The 25,507-nt window shown below is 35.5% G+C and overlaps 1 protein-coding gene across 1 annotated transcript in view; it reads right to left on the bottom strand.

Moving 5' to 3' along the window:
• The window catches only part of mRpS31 (mitochondrial ribosomal protein S31), a 115,483-nt gene that overhangs the window by 58,039 nt on the left and 31,937 nt on the right, over positions 1–25,507 (bottom strand). The window contains exons 5-6 of the mRNA XM_090412260.1: positions 19,054–19,145; positions 1,747–1,920 (exon numbers count right to left, since the gene is read on the bottom strand). Of these exons, the coding sequence (XP_090268386.1) occupies positions 1,747–1,920; positions 19,054–19,145 (266 nt within the window). The remainder of the gene's footprint in view (positions 1–1,746; positions 1,921–19,053; positions 19,146–25,507) is intronic.

Below are 25,507 nucleotides of genomic sequence, written 5' to 3'. Positions count from 1 at the left end.
AGAGGATTATAAATACAGTCTAATTGTGATTTTTCAAGTTTATTTTTTGGAGTGCTATGATAAATTGCCCAAAATGAGTCAGCGTAGTGCAGGTGTACATTTAAAAATTTCACAACCACTCTTGTGTAAGATCTTAAAAAACATTGAAACTTCAGCTCTTACTGATGAGAAGATAGACTGAAAGAGATCCCGATCTGGTAAGGATACTCAAGTTGAATCAGCATTAAAAATTTGGCTTAGTAATGTTCATGAAAAGACACTTCGATTAATGGGCCTTTGATGTGTCAAAAAGCAAAAGCACTTGCAAAAACAATGGACAAAGAAAATTTCACTGCAACTGATGGATGGTTTAATAGGTGAAAAAAGCGCAAGAATATTGTGTACAAGGGTATTCATGGTGAAGGAAAAAGTGCTGATTTTTTTTTTTATCAGCTCATGCGTGGATAAAGACCGAGTGGCCAAAAATTATTGCTGAATATTCTCCCGAGTATATTTACAATGCAGACGAAATAGGACTCTATTTTCTTGTAGTGCCTGAGCACACTTATTTGTTTAAAAATGAAAGTACTAAAGGATTTAAATCTTCAAAAGAGCGAGTAACAGTTCTTTGTTGTGCTAATATGAAAGGTGAGAAACGAGAGCTCCTAGTGATTGGAAAAAGTAAAAATCCTCAGTGTTTTAAAGGTGTCAAAAGTTTGCCTGTTGACTACTGTTCTAGTGCAAATGCTTGGATGACTAATGACATTTTCAACAATTGGTTAGTTAAGTGGGATCTCAAATTAAAGCAAAAAATTGTCTTGTTAGTAGACACACAAACTGCACGCAAACAATTTATCATTAAAGAACATCAAAGTAATTTTCTTACCTTTGAACACTACATCGTAAATTCAACCATGTGACTAAGGCATCATTGGAGTTTTTAAAGCTTATAATCACAGGGATGTTCATGGAAGAATTATAGCTGAACTTGATTATATAAGACCAATCTGATGCAAGTGCAATTGCAAAAAAAAAAGATTTACCTTCTTGATGCATTGCATTTGGTAGCAATATCATAGAAGCAAGTTTCAGAGAAGACTATTGGACACTGCTTCCAAAAAGGTGGATTTTTTAAAGACAACTGTGAAACTCCTTCTTCCAAAGAATTTGAGTATCTTACAAATGAAATAAAACCCCAGATGGTATGTCAAAAGAAGAATTTGAAAATTGACTGGATATTGATAACACCTCGAAGTGGTGGCTACAATGACAGTGTCGGCAATATGTCAAGCTGCTTCCGATGAGAACTTTAAACTAATAGAAGAAAGTGAATCTAATACAAGTATAGAAGAACAAATTTTAGAAGCTCCTCCAATCAATGCAAGAAGCTCTACGAATACTTCGTCGTGGTGTGCAAAATAGAGCAACAAACTTCGAAAGGCATTATGAGTATGAGCAATTTATTCATGAACTACTATATTCAAAGACATGACAGACAACACTAGATAAGTTTTTAAAATAAATTTTATGTTGTTGCTTATTAAAAAGTTTTATAACAATAAATTAAATAATGTTCATAACAATCAATTGAAATAAATGATGCAATTTTTTATATCCTTTGCTTAATGTTATCAGCCGGTTATCGTTATCAAAAAGCGACTGTCCCAAAGTGATCACAATAAGCAGCATCTACTGTATTGTAATTATCTAACTGATGCAGTTTACCCATAAAATATACACAATACAAAATTAACTTTTGCTCTATACCTTATGTTTTGTTTCCCCAACTCAATGTTGTTGCTGTTTTTTGCCCTTTTAGTTTCTTCAGCATGAGCTAAGAGTTTTTTAATAAGTTCTGATTCTGTTTGTTTTACATCCCCTCCAAAACTCACTGCTACATCTTTTACTGCAGAAATAAGCTTTTCATCAATATTGTTCTTCCTAAAAGAGAACAAAACAAAAATAGCAAAAAAAATCAGAAATTTTTAATCAAAAATGTTTTTAATACAAAATTATATTAATTACATACTGACATTCAGATGGTTTAAATCCTACAAACTATATAAAGCTACATTAGCTAACCATATAACTTTGTTTAGAAAGGCAGTTTTGCTGCTTTATTTTTTTTTGACATCAGTTATAAACATATAAGTTGTAGAGCCTATTTCAATTATATATACACACACAATTTGCAGAACTCAGTACATTACACTCTCACTATAGAAAACTCTCAAGGACCATAAGAATAGTTCATTATTGTGGATAATTTGCTACAGTAAATTTTCTTTAGCCCTATGACTATCAACAATGTATCAGAATATTTTGGTAATTTGTTATAGTGAACAAGTCTGTAATAATGACACAATCCAGAAGGATGATGGATGCCAGTTCACTTTAGTAATGTCTGTGAAAGTACTGTACTTACAGAAAAAGCACAAAGTAGAAACATCCAACCTATGTCACAGATATCAGAGTGAAAAAACAATATAATACAGAATTCCTCAATTAGCAATATTTTCCTAAAAAATCCTTAATGAAGATCACAAAGTTTTTTAGAAAAAAATCTTAAATTACTGCCCCAAAAGCGAGAAAACAATATCTAAAGTCAAGAAGATTCTGAATATGTACGAAGTGCTATATGTGATGTGTATGAAAGACAAAACTAAAAATAAATGTCACTTTGTGAAGAAATATCAGATTTGGTAATATAAAGCTGAAGAGCTGTAATTACCAAAGGTAAAAGGAAAGGAGGCTAGATCTTTTTTATGAGAAAAATAAGTAAGACTATGATTTGAGTTAAATGAAGTTGAGTACAGTCCTCATCCCACTGAAGAATGGCAACAAAATTAGTGTTAAAGGATCTAGTTGTGAATAATGATTTTGAAACAAAGTATATGAGCACTGCAAGGTTTGTTCAAATCAGTTGTTCAAACAGGAAGTTATTATGTACATTTTTCATGGAGAATAATATAATCACAGTCTTTATACAGGTATGAAGATAGGTATCAGGAAATGATGATGATGGTGGTTTAAACATCTTGAGGTATGAAAATGAAAACATTATAAATGGATTTTGATGTACCAATTTTATTGTACAGGAATGCTTAACAGTCAAAACAAGATGACTGGAAAGAGACTGCCACATAGCCTTTTAAGGAATGTAGTGAAACAATCTAGGCTTCTGATCTCATGTCCACTCATCATGGTGCACTCTGTTACTAGATATCCATCTGGATAATGAACAAATAAGGATAGCCTGGCAATTTGGTATTTAGTTTACCAAATTATATTCTTTATTGTCTTAAACCAAAAAACAATAGTACAAGATGAAAAGTCATGCTGGCTGGGGCAACAGTTGTTTAAACAAGAGAACCAGTGTGAACAGCAGTCAGCTACTGAAGCAAACACAAAATCAACATCAGCAGAATTCAAGATAGCCACCATAAACATAAGTAACATCAGAAAAGAAGTGGAACTGGTGTTGTGTCGTACTTTCTACTCATATATCTATCCTTTAGTCTTTGGGTCAAATCCCCATTAAACTCTCATTTGGGTATCACGTGGTACATCTGGAGGACAAAGGAATTGCCTTGAGATCGAGCCAATACCAGAGTATCAGATTGTTTGAGATCAACCCCTCATAAAACACTAAGAAATTTATATTTTGCTGCGCCACTTAGCGCTTTTAGATTAAACAATATTGTCAATTAAGAGGTGATCTCAAGACAGTACTTAAGTGATACCATGTAATTATTCAGACGTGGCCAAAATCTATTCTTATTCTAGTCTCCCACCTAGGTTCATAATACTTTTTTTTATAAGCGGTGCATCGGATTCCAGAAATCACAGATAGTCTTAGTTGGGTACAAAAGCAAGGGTTATTAGATATCATAAATGTGTACATACAATACAATAAGCTTAATTCCAACCTTATGGGAGTTCCTGACAGTCAGGATAGAATTAGAACAATACAATAATATAAGTATACTCAAACTGATTAAACTGTAAATCTCTGAAGTAAGATATCTTATATTTTCCTTTAAATACCTTAATCATGCATGATTAACACAATAACTCTCTATTTTTTTAGTAGTTCAATCAAACCTCACAAGATAGCATTTATATCTTTTACAATCCCTTCATGGATAGCAATTCCTTACTTTAAACATATTCTTAACCTCCTAGAATATATTATGTAACTCTATCACAATAGGAGATAGTAAGATTTTAAGGTAACCCTCTCTATATTACTGCAGTTCAGTCCTAATTATTATTATCACTAATGTTCCTTCCTCTGGTTTAACAACGTGGCACAAATCATTCATTCACAATCAACAAAATACAAATAAAGTCTACTTATCTATCCTTGGTTCTGCATCATGTCAAAGGTCTACCGGAATCTGCCTCTCCTTAGACGAAATGTCCATGTGCTCCAATCTGGCTTTCTATGGACGGCCGGGCTTATTCCTTCCGCGGAGATACTACGTCCAGTTCTGCCGCTGCCTCTATCGAAACCATCCGGAATGGGGGCACTGCCATTCACCTGCTCATGACACCGCGAGACAAACACCAGGAGATCCAGGAACAAAAAGCTTCTTTTCAGGGGTGCTAGACCCTTATATTTTCACCTTTCTTTCTCGGCGATTCTCGCATTCCGCGATGTCCACCCAATGCACTTACGTGGGCTCACGTCACTGCATCCAGCTTTCTCCGCTATATCCCACATGCACTGACAGCACGCGATTGCTTGGGGCAAACAGCTCCTTTGCGTTGCTGCTCCATGACCTTTGGACTTCACCCCCCCCCCCCCATCTTGAACTTGTGCTAACATTCTATATCTCTTAGTACACAATGCTCTATTAAACTTTGCTACAGGTCCACTCTTTCATTATTATTTAACTAATTTGTGAGTGGTACAAAAGGCATACTTATTTGTTTTCTCATAGTATAAAATATTTGATATATTTACAATGCATTATTTTAATACTCAGAGGCAAGCATGGTATAATGTTTCTTATTGTGTGTTCACTCTGTTATACAATGATAAGATGAAATATTTTATGTTCCAACTTATCAGGGTATAACAAAGGTCCCCCCTTCAAAATTAAAAATTTTCCAGAATTTTTTTTTTTCGAGTGTTCCTCCTTACTGTTCTGACGGGAGGGGGGTCTCATGTAATGGCACCTTATTTCCTGCTCCTTATACCTTCTTCATATTGAGGGTTTTTTTTCTTTTTTGACTCTGGAAGTACAGTGTGCCCCTGTGGTTGTTTGCATTCTTACTTGGTTTACTAATATTATGATTAGTCTCATTGGATTTCTTCCTTTCATTCACTTCGATTCTTGTTCCTGCCCCTTTCAATCTTTCAGAGGTATTCAGTTTATCAAAAAATTTCCTCGTGAATTAGAGGCATCTAGTCCTGCCAAGTTCCTTGTCAGGATGGAGACTAGGTTCTCTTATTTTCCTCTTTTTCCTTTTCCTAACTCTAATGTGACTAATTCCTGGGACGTCAGGCTTACTCTTGTCTACTTCTAAGCTCCCAGTGCCAATTGAAATTCCCTGTGATGTTCGTACTACAAAGGATACTTCATTCACATGAGGGCTTGTCTCTGCTGACAAAGTGTGCTCCTTCATACTTAAGCAGTCACCTGCTAGCTCACCTGTAGATTTACTAACCTGGGTTTTAAGGTTCCCCTTAAAAGATCGTACCCTTGGTGAGTTCCTTTCGCTCTTATGCAACTTTGATTCAATTCCCATGTTTAAGTTTTGCCTTCTTCCAAGGAGATATACTTCCTTCCTTGCATAATCACACTTAAAGTTGCATCTCATCAAAAAATCATTGCCCAGAATCAGTTTTATGTGTGGGAGAGAAGATCCTGACAAGACCAGAAACTCATGCCAAACACACATTCTGAACTCAGACAGATGCACTTTAAGATTTACTGATTTATGTGCGTGAGATGCTGAGGCTGTACACCCAAATATTCTCACAGATCGTTTGAGGTAAGTAATCTTGTCCTTAATGTATGGTTCTAACATTTTAAAATAGTCCTCAGAAATGATGGAGGTTTGTGCTCCAGTGTCAAGTAGGGCATTGCAATGCTCTCCAAGCACACTGGTCTTCACCATCATTTCATATGACTGCCCTCTTATTCCTTGTCCCTTCTTCCACATCCTATTAGCGTACATATGAGATGTGAGTTCTTCTTCATGACCTCTATTAAAGCGTCCCCTGCCTCTGAAACAATTGCGAGCTATGTGCCCAATTCTGTCGCATCTATAACACCTGGGAGACTCTCTTCCATCACCTTGATCATTAGCCCTGTGATCTAATGGTAGTACTAACTTTTCTTGGGAGGTAATAGCTTTGATTTTCTCCATGACAGTGTCCATTCGGTCAAGAAGGGGCTTTTGTAGCCTCTCGACCTCTTCTCGAATTAAACTCATAGTTTCGCCCGTCATAGAAACTTTAGGTTCTGGGGCCTTCACTGATATTGTCTCTAATCTCTTCATTACTTCGTCCAATCACTCCATGACAGGTTTCTGGAGAAGTTCCACTTCCTGTTTGACTATAGCCCTGATCTTACAAGTCTCAGGCAGGATTTCAGTCAACTTATTCACTGTCACACTATCATTGCCCTTGTTTCCTTTTCTTATCTTGGATTTGTCATTTTTATCTTGGTTCATTGTTGGGCAGCGTTCTTGCTCAACTAAGTTTACAAGACTGGCAGCAGAAGTGGGATGTATGTCTCCAAGTATCTGCTCCCATTCCTTAACTGCATTGTAGCATTCATCCAAAGTAGTCACTCCTTTGTTGAAAGCAGTTTCTTTCAATTCCTTTCTTACTCCTTGCCTCAAATGCTGGAAAACAGCTCAGTCCAAATGAGGTTTCTCTTCGTTGTGGACACTCAGGGTACTGGCCACCATTAGTAATCTGTTCTGAAAATCAGACACACTCACCCTGTCCTTCTGAGTGCACCTCTGGAGTTTCCATAAATTAGGCCCCAAACTTCCTAGTTTAGAGAACTGGGAAATTAGGACCGGTTTAAACTTGGAATACTCCAGGGTCTCTTTTAGAAAGTATAGGAAGGTTTTTGCCTTCATTACCAGCTTACTAAGGAGCAATACCAGTAACTGAAAATCAGTCCATCTTCCAGGTTTTTCTTAGTTCTTCTATGTATGAAAAAAATGAGATGACATCATCAGAATCTTCGCCTGAGAACTGGGGGAACACTTGTTGGGGGTTAATGCATCGAAAAAACTCATTGTCTTCCATTATTGAACTGCTAGAAGGGTTTGACATGTTTGCCTCTAGATTAACACAAATATTAAATTAACCCTTGCCTTTGTTAAGAATTTCTGGTTGGAATCCGAAACCAGCTTACTGTGATTTATATAAAGTACTTATTTCAGTTATATAAACCACATCCTACCGGCTGCACCATTTATGTTGTGTCGTACTTTCTACTCATATATCTATCCTTGTCTTTGGGTCAAATCCCCGTTAAACTCTCATTCGTGGTACATCTGGGGGACAAAGGCTCGAGATCGAGCCAATACCAGAGTATCAGATTATCTGAGATCAACCCCTCGTAAAACACTAAGAAATTTATATTTTGCTGCGCCACTTAGCGCTTTTAGATTAAACAATATTGTCAATCAAGAGGTGATCTCAAGACAGTACTTAAGTGATACCATGTAATTATTCAGACGTGGCCAAAATCTATTCTTATTCTAGTCTCCCACCTAGGTTCGTAATACTTTTTTATAAGCGGTGCATCGGATTGCAGAAATCACAGATAGTCTTAATTGGGTACAAAAGTAAGGTTTATTAGATAGCATAAATGTGTACATACAATACAATAAGCTTAATTCCAACCTTAAGGGAGTTCCTGACAGTCAGAATGGAATTAGAACAATACAATAATATAAGTATACTCAAACTGATTAAACTGTAAATCTCTGAAGTAAGATATTTTATATAAACTATTACACTTTTTTTATAATGTTAGTCAAGTTGCTTTTAATTTATCGTCCTACATGTTTTGCCAATTTTTCTATCGACATCTTCAGGGAATACAAATTTAGTAAGCTATATGAAGGCAACAGACTAGGTTATAACTGACGGTTCTAATTCATACAAAAATTAGTATTGTGCGAGACAATGCATGTGTCTCGGGAACATGATTTATTTGTTATGACTCATGATGTAATTGTCATGAAAGTTCATTTCTTTGATGTTTAATGATCTAATTAAAGCTTTCCAAATTTCTGGTGAGGTTAGACCTTGATTCTTGTTTAGGTTTTCAGTTGTGCGGGCGACTGTAGCTGCTTCCTTGAAGGTTCTTGAATGGTAGTTATCTTCTATATAAGGCATAAGGCTCTTATCCCACTCAATGTGATGGTTGGTAGAGGCAAAGTGGCAAGAAAGGCCTGAAATACTTGTCTGTTGTTTCTGACATACCCTATGTGTTCTTTCTTTCTCGTTTCGAAGCTTCTAAAGATCTGACCTCTAGAAGCTATGTAACTAATACCACATGAGCAAGGTATATTATATACTCCTGAGTACTTGTAGAAAGGATGAGGGTCTTTCGGCGATCTTAAAAATTTCTGAATAGTGTTGACTGGCTTGAATACTACTCTGATATTATGTGGTTTTAGAAGGTTAGCCAATTTTTTGGAAATGCTACTGACAAACGGAATAGTAATAGTACTGATGTATTGGACATCATCACGTTGTCTATGTGGTATATCAGTCAAGAGAATCTTGTTGTAGAGTCTTTTTGGATAACCATTTAAAGATAGCTCTCTGGATATCGTAGTTAATTCCGTTTTTAGGTCATCTTGGTCTGTTGTGTACCGTATAGCTCTTTTCTTGAGCATATGGATAATGCTAAGTTTCTGAGATATACGATGAGACGAGGTGAAATGGACATAGACAACGTGATGACGTCCAATACATCAGTACTATTACTATTCCGTTTGTCAGCAACATTTCCAAAAAATTGGCTAACCTTCTAAAACCACATAATATCAGAGTAGCATTCAAGCCAGTCAACACTATTTGGAAATTTTTAAGATCACCAAAAGACCCTCATCCTTTCTACAAGTACTCTGGAGTATATAATATACCTTGCTCATGTGGTATTAATTACGTAGGTCAGACCTCTAGAAGCTTCGAAACGAGAAAGTCTGTTGTTTCTGACATACCCTATGTCAGAAACAACAGACAAGACATTTCAGGCCTTTCTTGCCACTTTGCCTCTACCAACCATCACGTTGAGTGGGATAAGAGCCTTATGCCCTATATAGAAGATAACTACCATTCAAGAACCTTCAAGGAAGCAGCTACAGTCACCCACACAAAACTGAAAACCTAAACAAGAATCAAGGTCTAACCTTACCAGAAATTTGGAAAGTTTTAATTAGATCATTAAACATCAAAGAAATGAACTTTCATGACAATTACATCATGAGTCATAACAAATAATTCACGTTCCCGAGACACGCACATTGTCTCGCACAATACTAATTTTTGTATGAATTAGAACCATCAGTTATAACCTAGTCTGTTACCTTCATATAGCTTACTAATTTTGCATTCCCTGAAGATGCCGACAGAAAAATTGGTGAAACATGTAGGACGATAAATTAAAAGCAACTTGACTAACATTATAAAAAAAGTGTAATAGTTTATATACATAATAGTCAAGAAAAAAATACCACACTAAGATATCTTATATTTTCCTTTAAATACCTTAATCATGCATGATTATCAAAATAACTCTCTATTTTTTTAGTAGTTCAATCAAACCACACAAGATAGCATTTATATCTTTTACAATCCTTTCATGGATAGCAATTCCTTACTTTAAACATATTCTTAACCTCCTAGAACATATTATGTAACTCTATCACAATAGGAGATAGTAAGATTTTAAGGTAACCCTCTCTAGATCACTGCAGTTCAGTCCTAATTATTATTATCACTAATGTTCCTTCCTCTGGTTTAACAACGTGGCACAAATCATTCATTCACAATCAACAAAATATAAATAAAGTCTATTTATTTATCCTTATTTCTGCATCGCGTCAAAGGTCTACCGGAATCCGCCCTCTCCTTAGACGAAATGTCCATGTGTTCCAATCTGGCTTTCTATAGATGGCTGGGCTTATTCCTTCCGCGGAGATACTACTTCCAGTTCCGCCACTGCCTCTATCGAAACCATCCAGAATGGGGGGGGCACTGCCACCCTTCATCTGCTCACGACACCGCAAGACGAACACCAGGAGATCCAGGAGCAAAAAACCTCTTTTCAGGGGTGCTAGACCCTTATATTTTCACCTTTCTTTCTCGCGATTCTCACATTCCGCGATATCCACCCAATGCACTTACGTGAGCTCACGTCACGGCGTCCAGCTTTTTCCGATATATCCCACATGCGCTGACGGCACGCGATTGCTTGGGGCAAACAGCTCCTTTACGTTGCTGCTCCGTGACCTTTGGACTTCACCTCCCCTCCCATCTTGAACTTGTGCTAACATTCTATATATCTTAGTACACAATGCTCTATTAAACTTTGCTACAGGTCCACTCTTTCATTATTATTTAACTAATTTGTGAGTGGTACAAAAGGCATACTTATTTGTTTCCTCATAGTATAAAATATTTGATATATTTACAATGCATTACTTTAATACTCAGAGGCAAGCATGGTATAATGTTTCTTATTGTGTGTTCGCTCTGTTATACAATGATAAGATGAAATATTTTATGTTCCAACTTATCAGGGTATAACACTGGCAAAAGAACTGGAAAAGTACCAAGTCAACATAGTTGGTGTTTCTGAAACAGAGACAAAAACAGGTAATATTCTTCTAAATAACTACAAAATGTCACATTCAGGCAATAACAATCAGGAGAAGAAAGTAGCAACTATAGTCTCTAACACCAAACATAAGATAATCTTCTTGAATAGTAGGCAACTGAGTGGAGTGATGTGGGCAAACATCAAAATAGGGAACTGGAAAATGACACTTATTGGAGCCTTAAGCTCAACAGAAGTTTCTACTATGGAAGAAGTGGAGGAATTTTCTGGGTAATTAGAGAGGGCAGCTGATATATGAAGAAAAACTGATATGTGTTAGGCATCTAAATAGCAGCATAGGAAATGAATACTAGACATACAGAAATGTGTTAAGCTTTGCCTTTTTCTCCAAATTCTCCTAGCAATCTTACCAATATAGACTTTTTGCCTTTTTCTTCATTTTGATGTTTGCCCATATCACTCCACTCAGTTGCCTACTATTCAAGATTAACTTCATGTTTGGTGATAGATACTATTGTAATATATTGATGTTCCATTTGTTATATAAATTGAGGTTTCTATATTTTAATTAATATTTATATTTTTACTAATGTTTTTCTTTTGACTTGTACTCTATATTTTCTTTCATTATGTTTATTATACTTTATCCTTATCCATTACCTTTCTATATAGTCAGTTAATCTTAATTCCTTTTCTCTACTTTCAGTATATTATACTTATACTTGAGATTTCTAGAAATTTATTTGATTATTCCAGACTGCACCATTAAAAATTAATTAACCTCCAGTAAAGCACCTCTATACAGTTAATTACAGTCGTGGCTAACTCTTAATTTAAATTTCGTACCAAGGTTTAATTTCTTTCCCGCTTACAGGATTGGATTTTATTTGAGAACAGTGCAGTTGCTAAAAAGATCAGACGGCACTTCTTATAAATAAAACAAACATATTTATTCACACTAAGACAATAATACAATGCATACACTTAAATGATGTTATTATCATTTCCTCTCAAGGCTAAGCATCAAAATTAAAACATCATATATGACAACTCTTAGGCATGTTATAAACATCAAAGACGTAAATCATCAAACAATTAATTCTATGTATCAAATAATTATCAGTTTCTCTCAAAGCTAAGCATCAAAATTAACCATCATATAGGACAACTCTTAGGCATGTTATAAGCATCAAAGACGAGAATCATCAAACAATTAATTCTGTATATCAAATAACTACCAGCTCATTTACAATCTAGGAATTATCATGCTCTGACTAATAAAATCTCCAATTCTAACTTTCACAAAAGAAATGTAACACTCACTTAGCAACCAACTTCTCACACCATTACAATTCTAAATTCTATAATTTTCTTATCAATTCCTTAAAATCATTTCAACACAATAAAACATAAGCTTAAACTTCCATTAATATCCTTTCAATTATTCTAAAAAGCAGATTAACTCCATGCTAATAAGTTTTCAATCTATCACATCCTTCAGTTCTAAGAATTCAGTCCATCCAAAATAGTCCTCCACATCATAAATAAGGGAAAGTTTTTCAACAAAAAAATTAAACTCACATTAACTCTTTCATAGGCACAATTGCACTTAGTTGTATCTTCTCTTCGGGTTTATTCTGGATCCCCCTCTATTTTTAAGGCTTACTCTATCGCTTCAGACACGTCATGGAAACCATGTTCTCCTCTGGAATTCTTCGCGGGGCTGGAGCTTGATCTTTCAGCATTGTAGGCGCTAGGACGTACAGTCTGACGGTCAAAGCCTTGTCACCCGGATCCTGAGCCGCTACTTGCTCTATAAGGTTTCGCCTCTGGTTACCCTCCACGAATTCATTCGGGATTCCATGGATCGACCTCCCCCTCTTCTCCTTGCGTCAAGTCCCCCTATGCACGACAGTCAACACATGCTAGTCAATTCCTGACCTTTTTATTTTGCCTCTCACGGGAACCTGCGCGAAGTTTTTTAGACCCTAGATATTTCCGTGCAAACTTTGAATTAAGGTCTGAGATCCCCATACCTATCACATGCTAACTCCTTTCCTTCTAGAAAGTTCCGACTTCTATCTCCCTGAAGTGTAGTTTAATCCCTTTTTCAGCACAGCGTAACAGCTTCTGATGTATACTGCCCCTCTCTGCTATCGACGTTGATGGCGGTGTTGGACTGCTTTGGTTACAATGGGTTTCCATTCTACCCTATACCAAGTGATATATCAAATATATTTCCAACTCTAAGGTAATTTCCCCTAAACTTCTATTTTTAGATACTTGTTTACTTTATTTTAGCATGTTTAATTCCTCGGGGTCTCTACAGATGGGCATTTTGTATTACTTATGTTAGTAATTCTAACATACTTCTGCTCTCTAAGGGATTTTCTTTTGAAATACACACTCGTATCTACAGTATCATGTAAATTTTTCTGGGCTAATTTTATATGGGCTGATATTATTATTTACATCTATTATATACAATTTTACAATTCTTTGAATTTTGGATGTGGCTCCTGTAAAATTGAAGCAATTAAACATTGTAAGAATTTATGATGCTGCATCGAATTTTACACTATGGTTGCTACTTTCTTCTCCTGATCATTATTGCCTGAATGTAACATTTTATAGTTATTTAGAAGAATATTACCTGTTTTTGTCTTTGTTTCAGAAACACCAATTATGTTGACTTGGTACTTCTCCAATCCTTCTGCCAGTTCACTTCTTTTCTGTTGTTACTTATGTTTATGGTGGCTATCTTGAATTCTACTGATGTTGATTTTGAGTTTTCTTCAGTAGCTGAAGAAAACTCAAAATCAACATCTGTTGTCCCAGCATCTCAACGGAGTCCAGAGACTTATCGCTGGAGACCCAAATCAATCACCATACACACAAATCCTATCATACCTCTCCTTGAAACCATTCAGCATCAGGGAACTCACAACCAATTCTGGCAATCCATTCCACTCACTCTCCATGAAAAAATCTGGTCTGCACACCCCTATTAACCACACTCTTACACAACTTCCATGGATGGCCCCTAGTTCTATGACTATTTTTGTCACATATTGAAAAATTTCATTTGCATCAATTTTATAAAACCCCTTTAATATCTTAAAAGTTTCTATCATGTCCCCTCTTTTCCACCTATAAACTAAACTTTGTAATCCACAAACCTTCAACCTATCCTCGTAGGGAGTATTAATAATAATAGTAAGTACATGCTTGATTTCTGTTCTGAACATGGACTAGTCACCACTACCATGTATCAATATAAATATGCACACAAATTTATGTGGAGAGGAAGATACAATGAATAAGAAAAGTTTCACTGATTAGGTTATGGTGGACAGCAATATCTTTACACTGGTTTGGGAAACAACAGTATAAAGCAGATTTGAAATAGAAAGTGATTACCATTTTGGTTTTGAGCAGAATAAAACTGAATATCATATTGAAAATAAAAATATGCACAAAAGTTTTAAAAAAGAATTATTCAAGTTGAGCAGCTTTCAGGGGTGAACTTTATAATATATGCAGCATACATGCCTGAAAGAAAGAATGCTTTAGCCATTATGGGACACTGGGGTAACTGATGTGAAATCAACAGCATCTGTATACAAGGAGACCAGTCATTAAGATATTTCATGTGCAAACTTCTATTCATATATACATGGCAGTGGCAGATTCTGAAGAAAAAAAAGATTGATTCAGCAAGAGATTCATGTATGATAAAGTTATCTGCAAGAATAGAAAAATCAGAACTCACTGGGGGGGGGGGGTACAAAGAAGTGAAAGAGGTGGTCGAGGAAAAGAAGAAGGTATATCGAAAATTCCTAGTAAGTTAGCAAATGAGAGCTTAAGAGAGAAGACACATACATGATAAATATCAGGAGGATGATAAAATTATTATTATAATTACTGTTGTTGTTGTTGTACAGGACCTCCATAGAATCTGAAGACTCCTTACAGGAGACCCAAACTATCCAGCCAATCTATCATACATCTCATTGAACCCATTAACAGACAAACCACTCATATGGCAACCCATTCCACTCATTCACAACCCTCCAAGCAAAATAAAATCTAGCCCCTCTAGTTAAGTGCTGAAACATTTCTTTTGCATCAGTCCTATAAAATCCTTTAAGTAACTTTGTTACTTATGTTAACTTTCACTCTATGTCTATCACCACTCCTAAATCTCTAGCTTCATCTATTTCCATGATAGTGCCAATGTAATACACAGTTTGTAATCTATTTATCCCAAAATGCATAACTTAACATTTCTCCACATTAAACTGATACCCAATATCTTTTGCCCGTACTGACAGCCTATTTAAATCATCCTGCAAGCTCTCCACTTGCCCTGATTAACTATTTCTCTACCTAATTTTGCATCATTAGCAAACAACTGAATATTTCCTTTCAGGTTATTTCCCATATCATTCATTGTTTTTTTGCTTCAATTCTACCCCTCCATATACCACTTTTTGATACCAGTCTAGCAGTCACCCTCTTATCCACTTAATCAGTGTCATGTTCATCCCCATTTGTTCTAATTTGCATAACAGAGTTCCACATGGTATTCTGTCAAATGCCTTTGCAAAATCAAGTAGAATCATCATGTAGTCATTTCCTTTATCCAACTGTTACTCTATTATAAAAAAAGTTAGTAAATTACTAGGGCATGACCTGCCCTTCACAAAGCCATGTTGGTCACATACAGTATCATATTTTTATCCACCCATTCTTGAATTCTCTTTTTGACCAATTTTTTCAGTACTTTTATCACCATGCTTGAGATGCTGATTGGTCTACAATTTGCTATTACAGTCTTAGAACCTTCCTTATGCAAGGAAATTATTTTCCCCTCTTTTCACTCCCTTGGAACTTAGTTGATATCTCATCTAATCCCACAGCTGTATTTACATTGAGATTCTGCAATATCCTAAGAATCTCCAATTCATCCACCTCTGTTCCCACATTAGTGTCTATCACATATGTTAAAGCAGTAACCTCAACTTGGATGATATACCCTTGCAAAAGTGGTCACTCAGTAACTCACCTATTTTATCTGCTTCCTCTTACTTGCCAAATAACAAAAGAACTCTTTGGAATTTCCTTTAGCCTGCTCAGCTAGATTCTTCTCGTAATCTGATTTTGCCTTCATTGCCATGCTGGTCACCTTTCTTGCATGAGCCCTGTACTGTTCATGAGTTTGCTGGTTGCCTTTGTAAAATACGTATGTTTGTTCTCTTCCTTTAATTTTGTTTAATATCTATACCTTAATTTGTCTTGTATGATTTCCAATTGAACCTCCTTGTTGCTTTATTGTTAATAATGTTACTTCTATTTTATGGCCTCAATTAGTAAGGATCACGTGTGCAAGACGTTAAGAACAAAGAAAGTGCTTCGGGCTGGAGCCAAATTCTTTGTCTGATTTACTGGTGTTTTATTCTAATTTTAAATTTTTGAAAATTTGATTTTAAATCAGCTGCGCCACCAAAATTGTAGGATAAGAGAAATATCTCCCTCCGTAGAATAGAGCACCCAGTATGACACACAGCTCCTCTCTCTCTCCAACTAATCTATATACCAAATTACCTATATATATTTCTTACTCTGCAGTTGGCAATATCTACTTCAAGACACATTGGTTCGATTTTATGAGTAGTGCATTGGACTTAGAGATCAGGCAAGTTATTTTGAAAATAAAACAGTTTATTCATCACTAAGTAAAAATAAACAATTTACAGATGTTAAATTCACTTAATTTTTGTAAGTAAGCTCTAACTAACAACTACTCTCTAAAGTCATCCAATCATATCCCACAACCATCTGAACATTTCTATTTAGGACCACATGTCTAGAATTTTACCCCCCCCCCAACTGTACATACATTCCGATTGTCAACATATAATAAAAACATGCTTAAGGAATTTCTACATTAATAAACTCAAGCTGTTTCACAATAATGTGAGTTAGGCTTTTTCTTACATAGAATTAATTAATTCAGATATTAGCTCAAGGCCTGCAACATTAACTTGAAATCAATTTCATCAATTCAAACCACCGTCATGATCTAAGTTGGTTTCTGACTAAATAATGGAAAGTTCTTACTTTTCACGAAGTCTGGTCCTCTCAGGTTGATTCGAGCAATTATCTCTTCTTATTCCCGTTAGACCTCGTAACTGCACTAGGACATCCCTTTCGAAAATTGCGAGACTTCTTCCTTGTTATCAGCAGACAAACTAATTCCTACAGCTTGGCCTTTGCTTCTTGAATGAAGGTCTCCGATTGAAATAACGATTCATCATCCATGATTCTAGTGAAGCTCAGTTGCCATTACAGAACATCGTACTTTCCGCAGAACTCCTCAGCTTACGGTGACTTTGATACCATCATGAGTCCAAACTCTCTCATCGGAACTCCACGTGACCTCGTAACTTCACGCTGACCTCGTAACTGCACACGGGATCGACTCAAACTCCAAGAAAAAGGCCTCGTCTCGACGTAGCACACTGCTATTTGTTTGGTTCCGATGACTTTCGTCTTTTCTTACATAGTAATCCCCTGGGACCCTTGATGTTCTGCACCCGTCACCCTCATCAATCGGTGTACTCAGACGGGAAACCCCTGTGTAATGTCGACCTTCGCGTTTGGAGTGGCCTCAGGTCATGACTTAATCTGTCTGGAATTTTAATTGACTAGAGGTATGCTTAGACATAATTTACCTCATATGTAATTTCCTTTGTTCTTATGCAAGCTTATTGATTTCACAATATTCAATAACTTCCAAAAATTATTATTTCCAAGTTAATTAGCATCACATTTTTCAATTAATACACAAGTATTTTTAGTGGGACTTAGCATACTAGAAAAATTGGTATATAAGGTGCTTTAATATAAAATTCCTTTTATACACAATTTTACATCTTTATATATCCTCCATAGCATTTTCTTCTTCTTCAACCTTCTGATGCATAAGGGCCTCATATGAGGACACATATATTTTCTCTCATAATAATTATTTATTCATAATTTAGTGCTACTATATGCATGTAGTCTTCATCTGGGGAGACCCCAGTGTTCTTAGAAACCACCCCCAGATGGCAGGAGTTTCAACAGAGTTACAGGAATACCAATCTCTCTGCAGGACATGGTAGTATCAAGGAGGAAGTGAAAAGCTGCTGTTTCGTTGATTTGAATTTGGTGATTTTATGAGTCTTCCGGAAAGGTTAGTATGGTTTTATATATTGTTATACCTTGTAGATGAAGTGTGAATATTTAATTTGTTCGTGCATATTACCATATTCATAAAACGAACTTGAAAACAACCTGTCCTCACACGAGAACAATATGTCTGTAAGGTAATCTATGCAGCAAATAGTTTGAGTTCTTGTAAAATATTTTTATAATTTTATTTATTTTATTTTTGCTTATTTTTATTTTTGCTTTATTTTATTTATTTTTATATAGTAAGTGTGTTAATTGACATTATCATCTCTTTTACAGATGGATAATGAAAAGCTAGGTCCATCAGGCATAAAAAAGGCCTATTACTACAAGAGACTTACTGAAGAGGAGATTGAAAAACTGTTGGAGGAATCTGAAGATGGCTTGGAGCTGAGTGATTCTGATGATGATTCTACATACCAGCAGCCACAAAATGATCCTAAAGAGAGTGACAGTTCAAGTGAAGATGGTGATGTTCAGTGTCCTTCCCCTGTTGGTCAGACTCGCAACGTTCAAAGTTCAGCTAGTGTGCAAAATACAACTGTTTCTGGTCATATGCCATTGCAAAGGCAACCAGTGTGGTTTAGTGAGAAAGATAATCCCTTTTCTGATACTGAACCACAGTTTAGAGGAAAACACCAACTAAATATTCACAGAGAGAGCTAAAGAAACGCAAAACTCACTCTGTGCCACATGAGAAACGTTTTGACGGTGGTGGACACTTCCCAAAGAGGACAAGTGCTAATGCCAATCGTTGCAGAGATGTACACTGCAAGTTAATAATAATAATGTAAACTTTTCACACGATGATGACTTTTATCATATAATCATCTATATCTAAATATAATGTACTCTGTACATTAGTTAAGACTGAAAAAACATGGAATTAAAGTGAGGACATAATTTTCAATGTGTTATTCAAGATAATATTTCAATACTAAAAATTAAATTGTTTTTTTGCAAAGCAAATAATGGTGTTGGATAATTTAAAAAAAAAAATTCTTACAATTCATTTTGCTTTTTCCTCTTCTCCTTCTTTGATGGAGGTGTAGCCATATTTAAAGACAGTTCACTTTTTTCTCTAGGAATACTCTGAATCTAAGAACAAGCAAAATTAGTTTCATTAACACTGAGCAGTCAGTCACTAACAGATGTGCTCTCTAATTTAAAATAATCATAAGCTGTGGAATGGAATGCTTTTGAACCAGCACAAAGTTAGCTAAGGAGCAAATGAAGTTTAATTACAACATACAACTTCCCCCTACTAATATAGTGAAAGTCATCTGTATGCTGTATGGCAAACTATCCACAAGAAGAGTTTGATATAGTGGATAGTTTGTGTCTTTTAGCTTAGCATAGCATAGAATTGTTCCTATGGGCCTATGATCAGGCATTTTTATAGTTATAGTGAAAGTCAACTGTATCTCAAATGAAATAAACAGTCTCTTAAAAAATGAAGGGGAAAACAGTGCATGGAAAGAAAGGAAATTAATGTATTAAAGGGAAAATGTGTCTGGCAGTATGTAAAAGAAGGATTAAGAATGATGGGTCTGTTATTATTATTATTATTACGTGATCCCTCCAGGAAGTCCAAAGACTCATCGAGGAAGGACTACAACTCTGTCTCCACCACTCAAATCTACCAACTACAACAAACCGCAACTACCATCATCACCTACACCAGTGCCATCTACCACCACCCACCAGCACTAGTATTTTCACAGACAATCACAAACATCCATGCCCACAGTGGGGTTTGAACCAGCAGCCTTTTGGCTAGAGAGTGGATACGCTAACCACTCAGCCAATTAGGCCGGCAATCTGAGCCGATGGTCCATCCATCCCCTACACTCTCTCTCTCACCCACTTGTCCCTCTAAGTCATTCAAACAATATTCCTTTCCTGAATTCCTTTCCAAATTAGTATAAGTGCTGTCATACCTCAACATCTTTCAGACAGCACTATGAACTTAATCCAAAATGTGAGTTATATTTTTTTCTATCCTCTTTTAATAAATGGCTTAATCTAGTGCTAGCACTACTTCTAATTTTTTTAGAAAATGACAATGCAAACTAAATTATTAATTATAAAAAATTTAATTAATGTTATTTATGTTGTCATTTCCTAAAAAATTAGAAATATGTCTAATCAACATATAAGCTTATCTACAAGAATCAGTGCTAGCACTTGCTTTCCTCAGATAATGACTACAGTGGAACCTCAGTTGTCGAACGCCTCTGTTCTCGAACAATTCGGTTCCCGAACATATTTTCCGAACAAAAAATGCCCTGGTTTCTGAACAGGTAAACTGCAACCACGTGCTACGCGTGCTGAGATGTAAGGTGGGAAAGCATCAGTTACGCAGCAGCCTTTGTTCAGTGCAGACACCTGCTCGAATTTGCAGTGAGTTTTCTTGATTTTCTTTTTCTTTTTTTTTTTTTTTCATAAATTATTATTAATTAAACCACCATGGGACTGCAGAAGAATAGTTATAGCAGCAAAGCAAAAAGAAAAGTTGTTAGAACCACGATAGAGATGAAAAAAAAATCATATCCAAACATGAAAATGGCGTTCATGTCTCGAATCTTGCTATGCAGTTCGATATGGCGAAATCAATGGTATGTGCAATACCCAAAAATAAATAAATAAATAAAATAAAATAAAAAATAAATAATATTTTTATGGAAGGGGACTCCCCTTCCATAAAACCATTCACACTCACCTCCTTCCACTTATGCCATCAACTCTCCTCCGTATATCTATAGTTAAAGTGAAGTTAAATTTTCGTTTTTATTTTATCTATTTTATTCTTTTTATGTAAGATTTTATGCATTTTCATTATGCTTGCATATGATCTTATGCATGAAGTACTGTTGTAAAGGTTTAAATGAACAATCATCTGGGGTTCAAGAATGGATTAATCCATTTTACATTAATTCTTAAGGGAAAATGGTTTCAATTTTCGAGCAATTCGGTTTCTGAACGGCCTTCGGGAATGAATTAAGTTCGACAACCGAGGTTCCACTGTACTGCTGACTTCTGAATTTTTTAAAAATGTACTTTTTGAATTTCTTAAGTTGAGATGCTGAGGATCATTCTAATAATCAAGTTTAGAGAAGTCATGATGTAGGATGTTCCTTATGGATCAGATCAGAGGCACTAGCCATAGTTAAGGATTACTATATCAGTTGCTTTCTGATTATATACAAAACCCTGAGATTAGATTACAGAACTGATAATGTATTGGTTCTGGAATTCCAGATTTTTATATTCATTATTGGTCTGCTGGGCAGATATGGTATACACAACAAATCTATTATCTATTTTCTATAATAAACTTGATTCTAGTAGTATATGAATAGGCACTTTTTTTTCCAGTATCAAAAATTGTGGAGGTGCATGTGGAGCACTATTAGTCATATTTGGCAATTATCAATGCTGTTATGTTTTTCTATAAGAAATACCATCATCAACTGCACGAACAAAAGCTGTCAGGTCAGGAAGAATCAAAGCATGGAAGATTCACAGCTCAAGTTTCTTTTCTAAATCTTCTCTTATCTAGTTTCTCTACCATGTCATGTCAATTTTTATTTCATACATTCTTCTGGTATTCTTTCTCAATTCATTCTCATTATATATATACTTCAAATGCAAGTGCACAAGTATTTCTTCAATACTTGCTGTTCCCAAAAGATTCCTCATTTCCATGTATTTAATTCTGTCTTTCCTTGCTAACACTACCCTCAAAACTTTCAAAACCATTGCTTGTATTATTCTATTTATCCTTTTTGTTAGTCTCCTTGTCTCTGTACATGACAAAATGGGAAAATGTAACTTGTGTTATTATTATGTTATTAACATAATAATAACCATTCCAAAAGCACTCTACTTACACTGTCAAAAAAGCTTTGGTCCAGTGAATCTTCCTTGATATTTCCTAGTCTAAACTTCCCAAATATTTTCACTGCTCTGCAAGACTTGGCTGCTGAACCTAACACCATTAATTTGTACTCTTCTGTGTCAAACTGGTCCATTTATTCAGTTTCTTCTGTAGTTCCGAAAGTGTGCAAATCATCATACACCCTTTGCAAACATGGCTGTTTCTCCTGTCTGATTGTTAACAATATCTAGGGCACTATTCTTCATCACATTAAACAGCAAGAGAGATAAGACAGTTTCTTGTAATACTCCAATTATTAAGTGTAAATCACTCTGAATTAATAAATTTAGTCTTCACAAAGATCCTATATTTGATACATATCCTTGATTATTTCTTCTTCTTTTCCTCCTATGTTATTTTTCTGCAAACGGTACCAGACTTTTTCCCATTGAACTCAATTAAAGCCTTTTTTTACAAATCTGGAAAAGGCATAAATAAGCTTTTTCTGAATTCATGGTGTATCCATCATTACCCTTACAGCAAAAATCAAATCAACAGTTGATCTCCCTTTTTTTAAACCCAAAGTGCTCTTCTCTTAGATTAGCCTTTATTTTAGCCATTATTCTTGTTGCCATTATTTTTCATAGATCCTTGCACGGTGACACAATGTTATTCCTCTATAGTTACTACATTCTCTTCATGAGCCTCATTTATACTGGAACAATCATTCCTATGGTCCAATTATCAGGAACCACCTTCTTTCTCCAGATTCATCTAATAATTCTTCATTTTCCTTACTGCTTCTTAGGCGGCTTTAAAAAGAAATCTACAATCTTCATCTAAGGGAACATCACAAAATTTGTATGTCCACGACTTCCTTGTTTGATTCTATATTAAGGATAAAATTATCCATTTTGTATCTAACTATACCTTTTGATTCTGTGATTTTGTCTTTTCTCAAACCATCTTTTTCCAATTCTGAAATCATTTCTAATGGAAAAAAAAAAAAAAAAAAATCCAATAACCTTTGTCCATCATTTCTTTGATCAAAACTGAATGGTCCCAAACTTTTTTTTACATTCCTGTTCTATCTTCTCCAACCTGTGCATTCTTATTTACTCCCAATGCTCCTCAAATATGTCTTTACTTCCATACCTATACCTTGTTGTGATGTGTATTTTACTTCTTTACTGATGATAAAAGTAACTTGATTTTTTGAGATCATCTTTCCAAAACACAACATGGTCTCCTATTAGGTTTCTTTTTTCTTTTCTTTTATGCACTTTGTTTCACTCAAACACAAAACATCTAATTTCCTCTCTCCATCATAACATCCACTAACTCCATCTTTGCCTATCAATATGTTCCGTGTTACCATTCTCAGCTGCTTTTCCAAAACAGATCGTTTACCATTTTTATATTAATCTGGCTTTGATTAATCATCATCATCATCATCAAATTCCTGCCATGTACCCTCAAGGGGTGTACAGGATATGATAGTACTACATGAAAAAAATTACATCATTATTAATTTCCTATCTACAATTTTCCTCCAAATTAGTCTGTTACTTGTCAACACTCCAACATTATCAGATCTTGTATTTCTATCGTCTAAAGCACTTTGTACCGTATCAATCCACCTATATCTTGGTCTTCCTCTGGGTCGTTTTGCTGCCAACCTGACAGAGAACACTTGTTTTGCTAATCTTTCCTCGCCCATTCTGTTTAAGTGCCCATACCACCTGAGATTAGCTCTGCTAACACATTCCTGGATGCTGACAATGTCAAGTTGTTTCCTAATATCCTCGTTTTTAATATGATACTGCCATTGATGCCATCTGTTCACGCCTATAATCTTTCTCAGGACTCTCATATTTGTGGTCTCTAGTCTTTGGTCAAGTGTTTTACTTCTGACTCAGCTCTCAGATCCATAAGTTAAAACTGGTTTGAACACTGTCTTGTATACAGCTAATTTAGTGTTCCGACTAATTACTCTCTTATTCATATGAATTTATTCAAGTGACTTCCCACCATACCAGCTTTGCTGATTCTGTTGTCTATTTCTATATTTAATTTACCATCTTCGGTAAAAATCGTGCCTAAATAGCTGAAATGTTTTACTTGTTCCACAGGTTTCATTCACTATACAGTTGACATTTTCAATGATTCTGCCTATTTTCATTGTCTTTGTCTTTTTATTGCTAACCTTCATACCATATCTATTACAACAGCTATTCAATTTAGTCAGAGAATCTTGCAGACTTGTAGCGGATTTATTTAGAAGTATAATCATCCGCATAAAGCAAATAGCTGACATTAACATCTCCAATTTTGATATCATGTTTAATACCACTTTCCTTCATAATGTGATCCATATAGATAATGAATAACAGACGGGATAATGTACATCCTTGTCTCACACCAGATTTAACATTAAACCATCTTCCTGTACTTCCTTCAATTCTAACTGCTGACTTACAACTCAAATAAAGACTAAGTATTGCTTGATATAATGCCCCATTGACACCATATGACTGCAGCGTATTGAATAGCTTCTCTCTTGGCACCTTGTCATATGCCTTTTCCAGATTGACAAAACTTAAATACAGATCCATGTTATATTCCCATGCTTTCTCAACTATTTGTCGTAAAGTGAAGATCTGATCCTGACAGCCTCTATTTGGCCTGAATCCAGCTTGTTCTTCACCAAGCTTTTCTTCCACAATTCTTCTCAACCGTTTCTCAAGTATACTTGCATAGATCTTGCCAGGAACACTCAGTAGGGAAATACCTCTGTAATTCTCACATTCAGTTTTATTTCCCTTTTTATATATGGGTACTAAGAGAACTCTACTCCAATCATCGGGAATTCGTCCATCTGTCCAGGCTTTCTGAACTATGCAGTGTAGCCACTGTAAGACTCTTATACCGCCATACTTCAGCATTTCTGGTCGAATATCATCTACTCCTGCTGCCTTTCCACATTTCAAGCCTTTGATGGCTTTTTCTACTTCAAGTATGGATATGTATTCCTGACTGCATGCCTGGTCAGTGTTTTTTTACCACTGTACTGTCATCACTGCTTGTTTCATTTAGCAGTTTTTCAAAGTAATTACTCCATACTTCAAGGATATCTTTTTCTCCCGTTTTCATGTCACCTTTATCATCTCTAATTCCTTTTATAGCACTCTTTCCTCCATTCTTAAGCTTCTTCAACAACCTCAAGAATATTTTGCAACCTTCTTGATATTTATTTTCTATATTATTGCCAAAGTCCTCCCATGACTTTTGTTTAGCTAGTTTTACGCAGTGTTTAGCATTCTTGCATTTGTCTCTATATTCTCTAAGAGCACAAGCTGACTTATTTGCCAGGAACTTTTGGTATGCTTTCTTCTTTTCCTTCACTGCCTCTTTAACTTCCTGTGTCCACCAGGGAGTTCTGATTTTTTTTATCCTTACAGACAACCTCACCACATGCCTCTCTGGCAGAATCAATCAATGTTTTCTTCAGATTTTGCCACTGAATCTCCAAGGTTTGATTCCTGTTCTCAAACTCTTTCATTTTTTCTTCAATAATCTT

The sequence above is a fragment of the Typopeltis vanoorti genome, chromosome 22 (genome assembly GCF_054136105.1).
Source record: "Typopeltis vanoorti isolate ZY-2024b chromosome 22, IOZ_Tvanoo_1.0, whole genome shotgun sequence".
Taxonomy (NCBI): Eukaryota; Metazoa; Arthropoda; class Arachnida; order Uropygi; family Thelyphonidae; genus Typopeltis; species Typopeltis vanoorti.
Note: the sequence above shows the minus strand (reverse complement) of the source record. Positions and strands in the feature narration are given on the sequence as shown.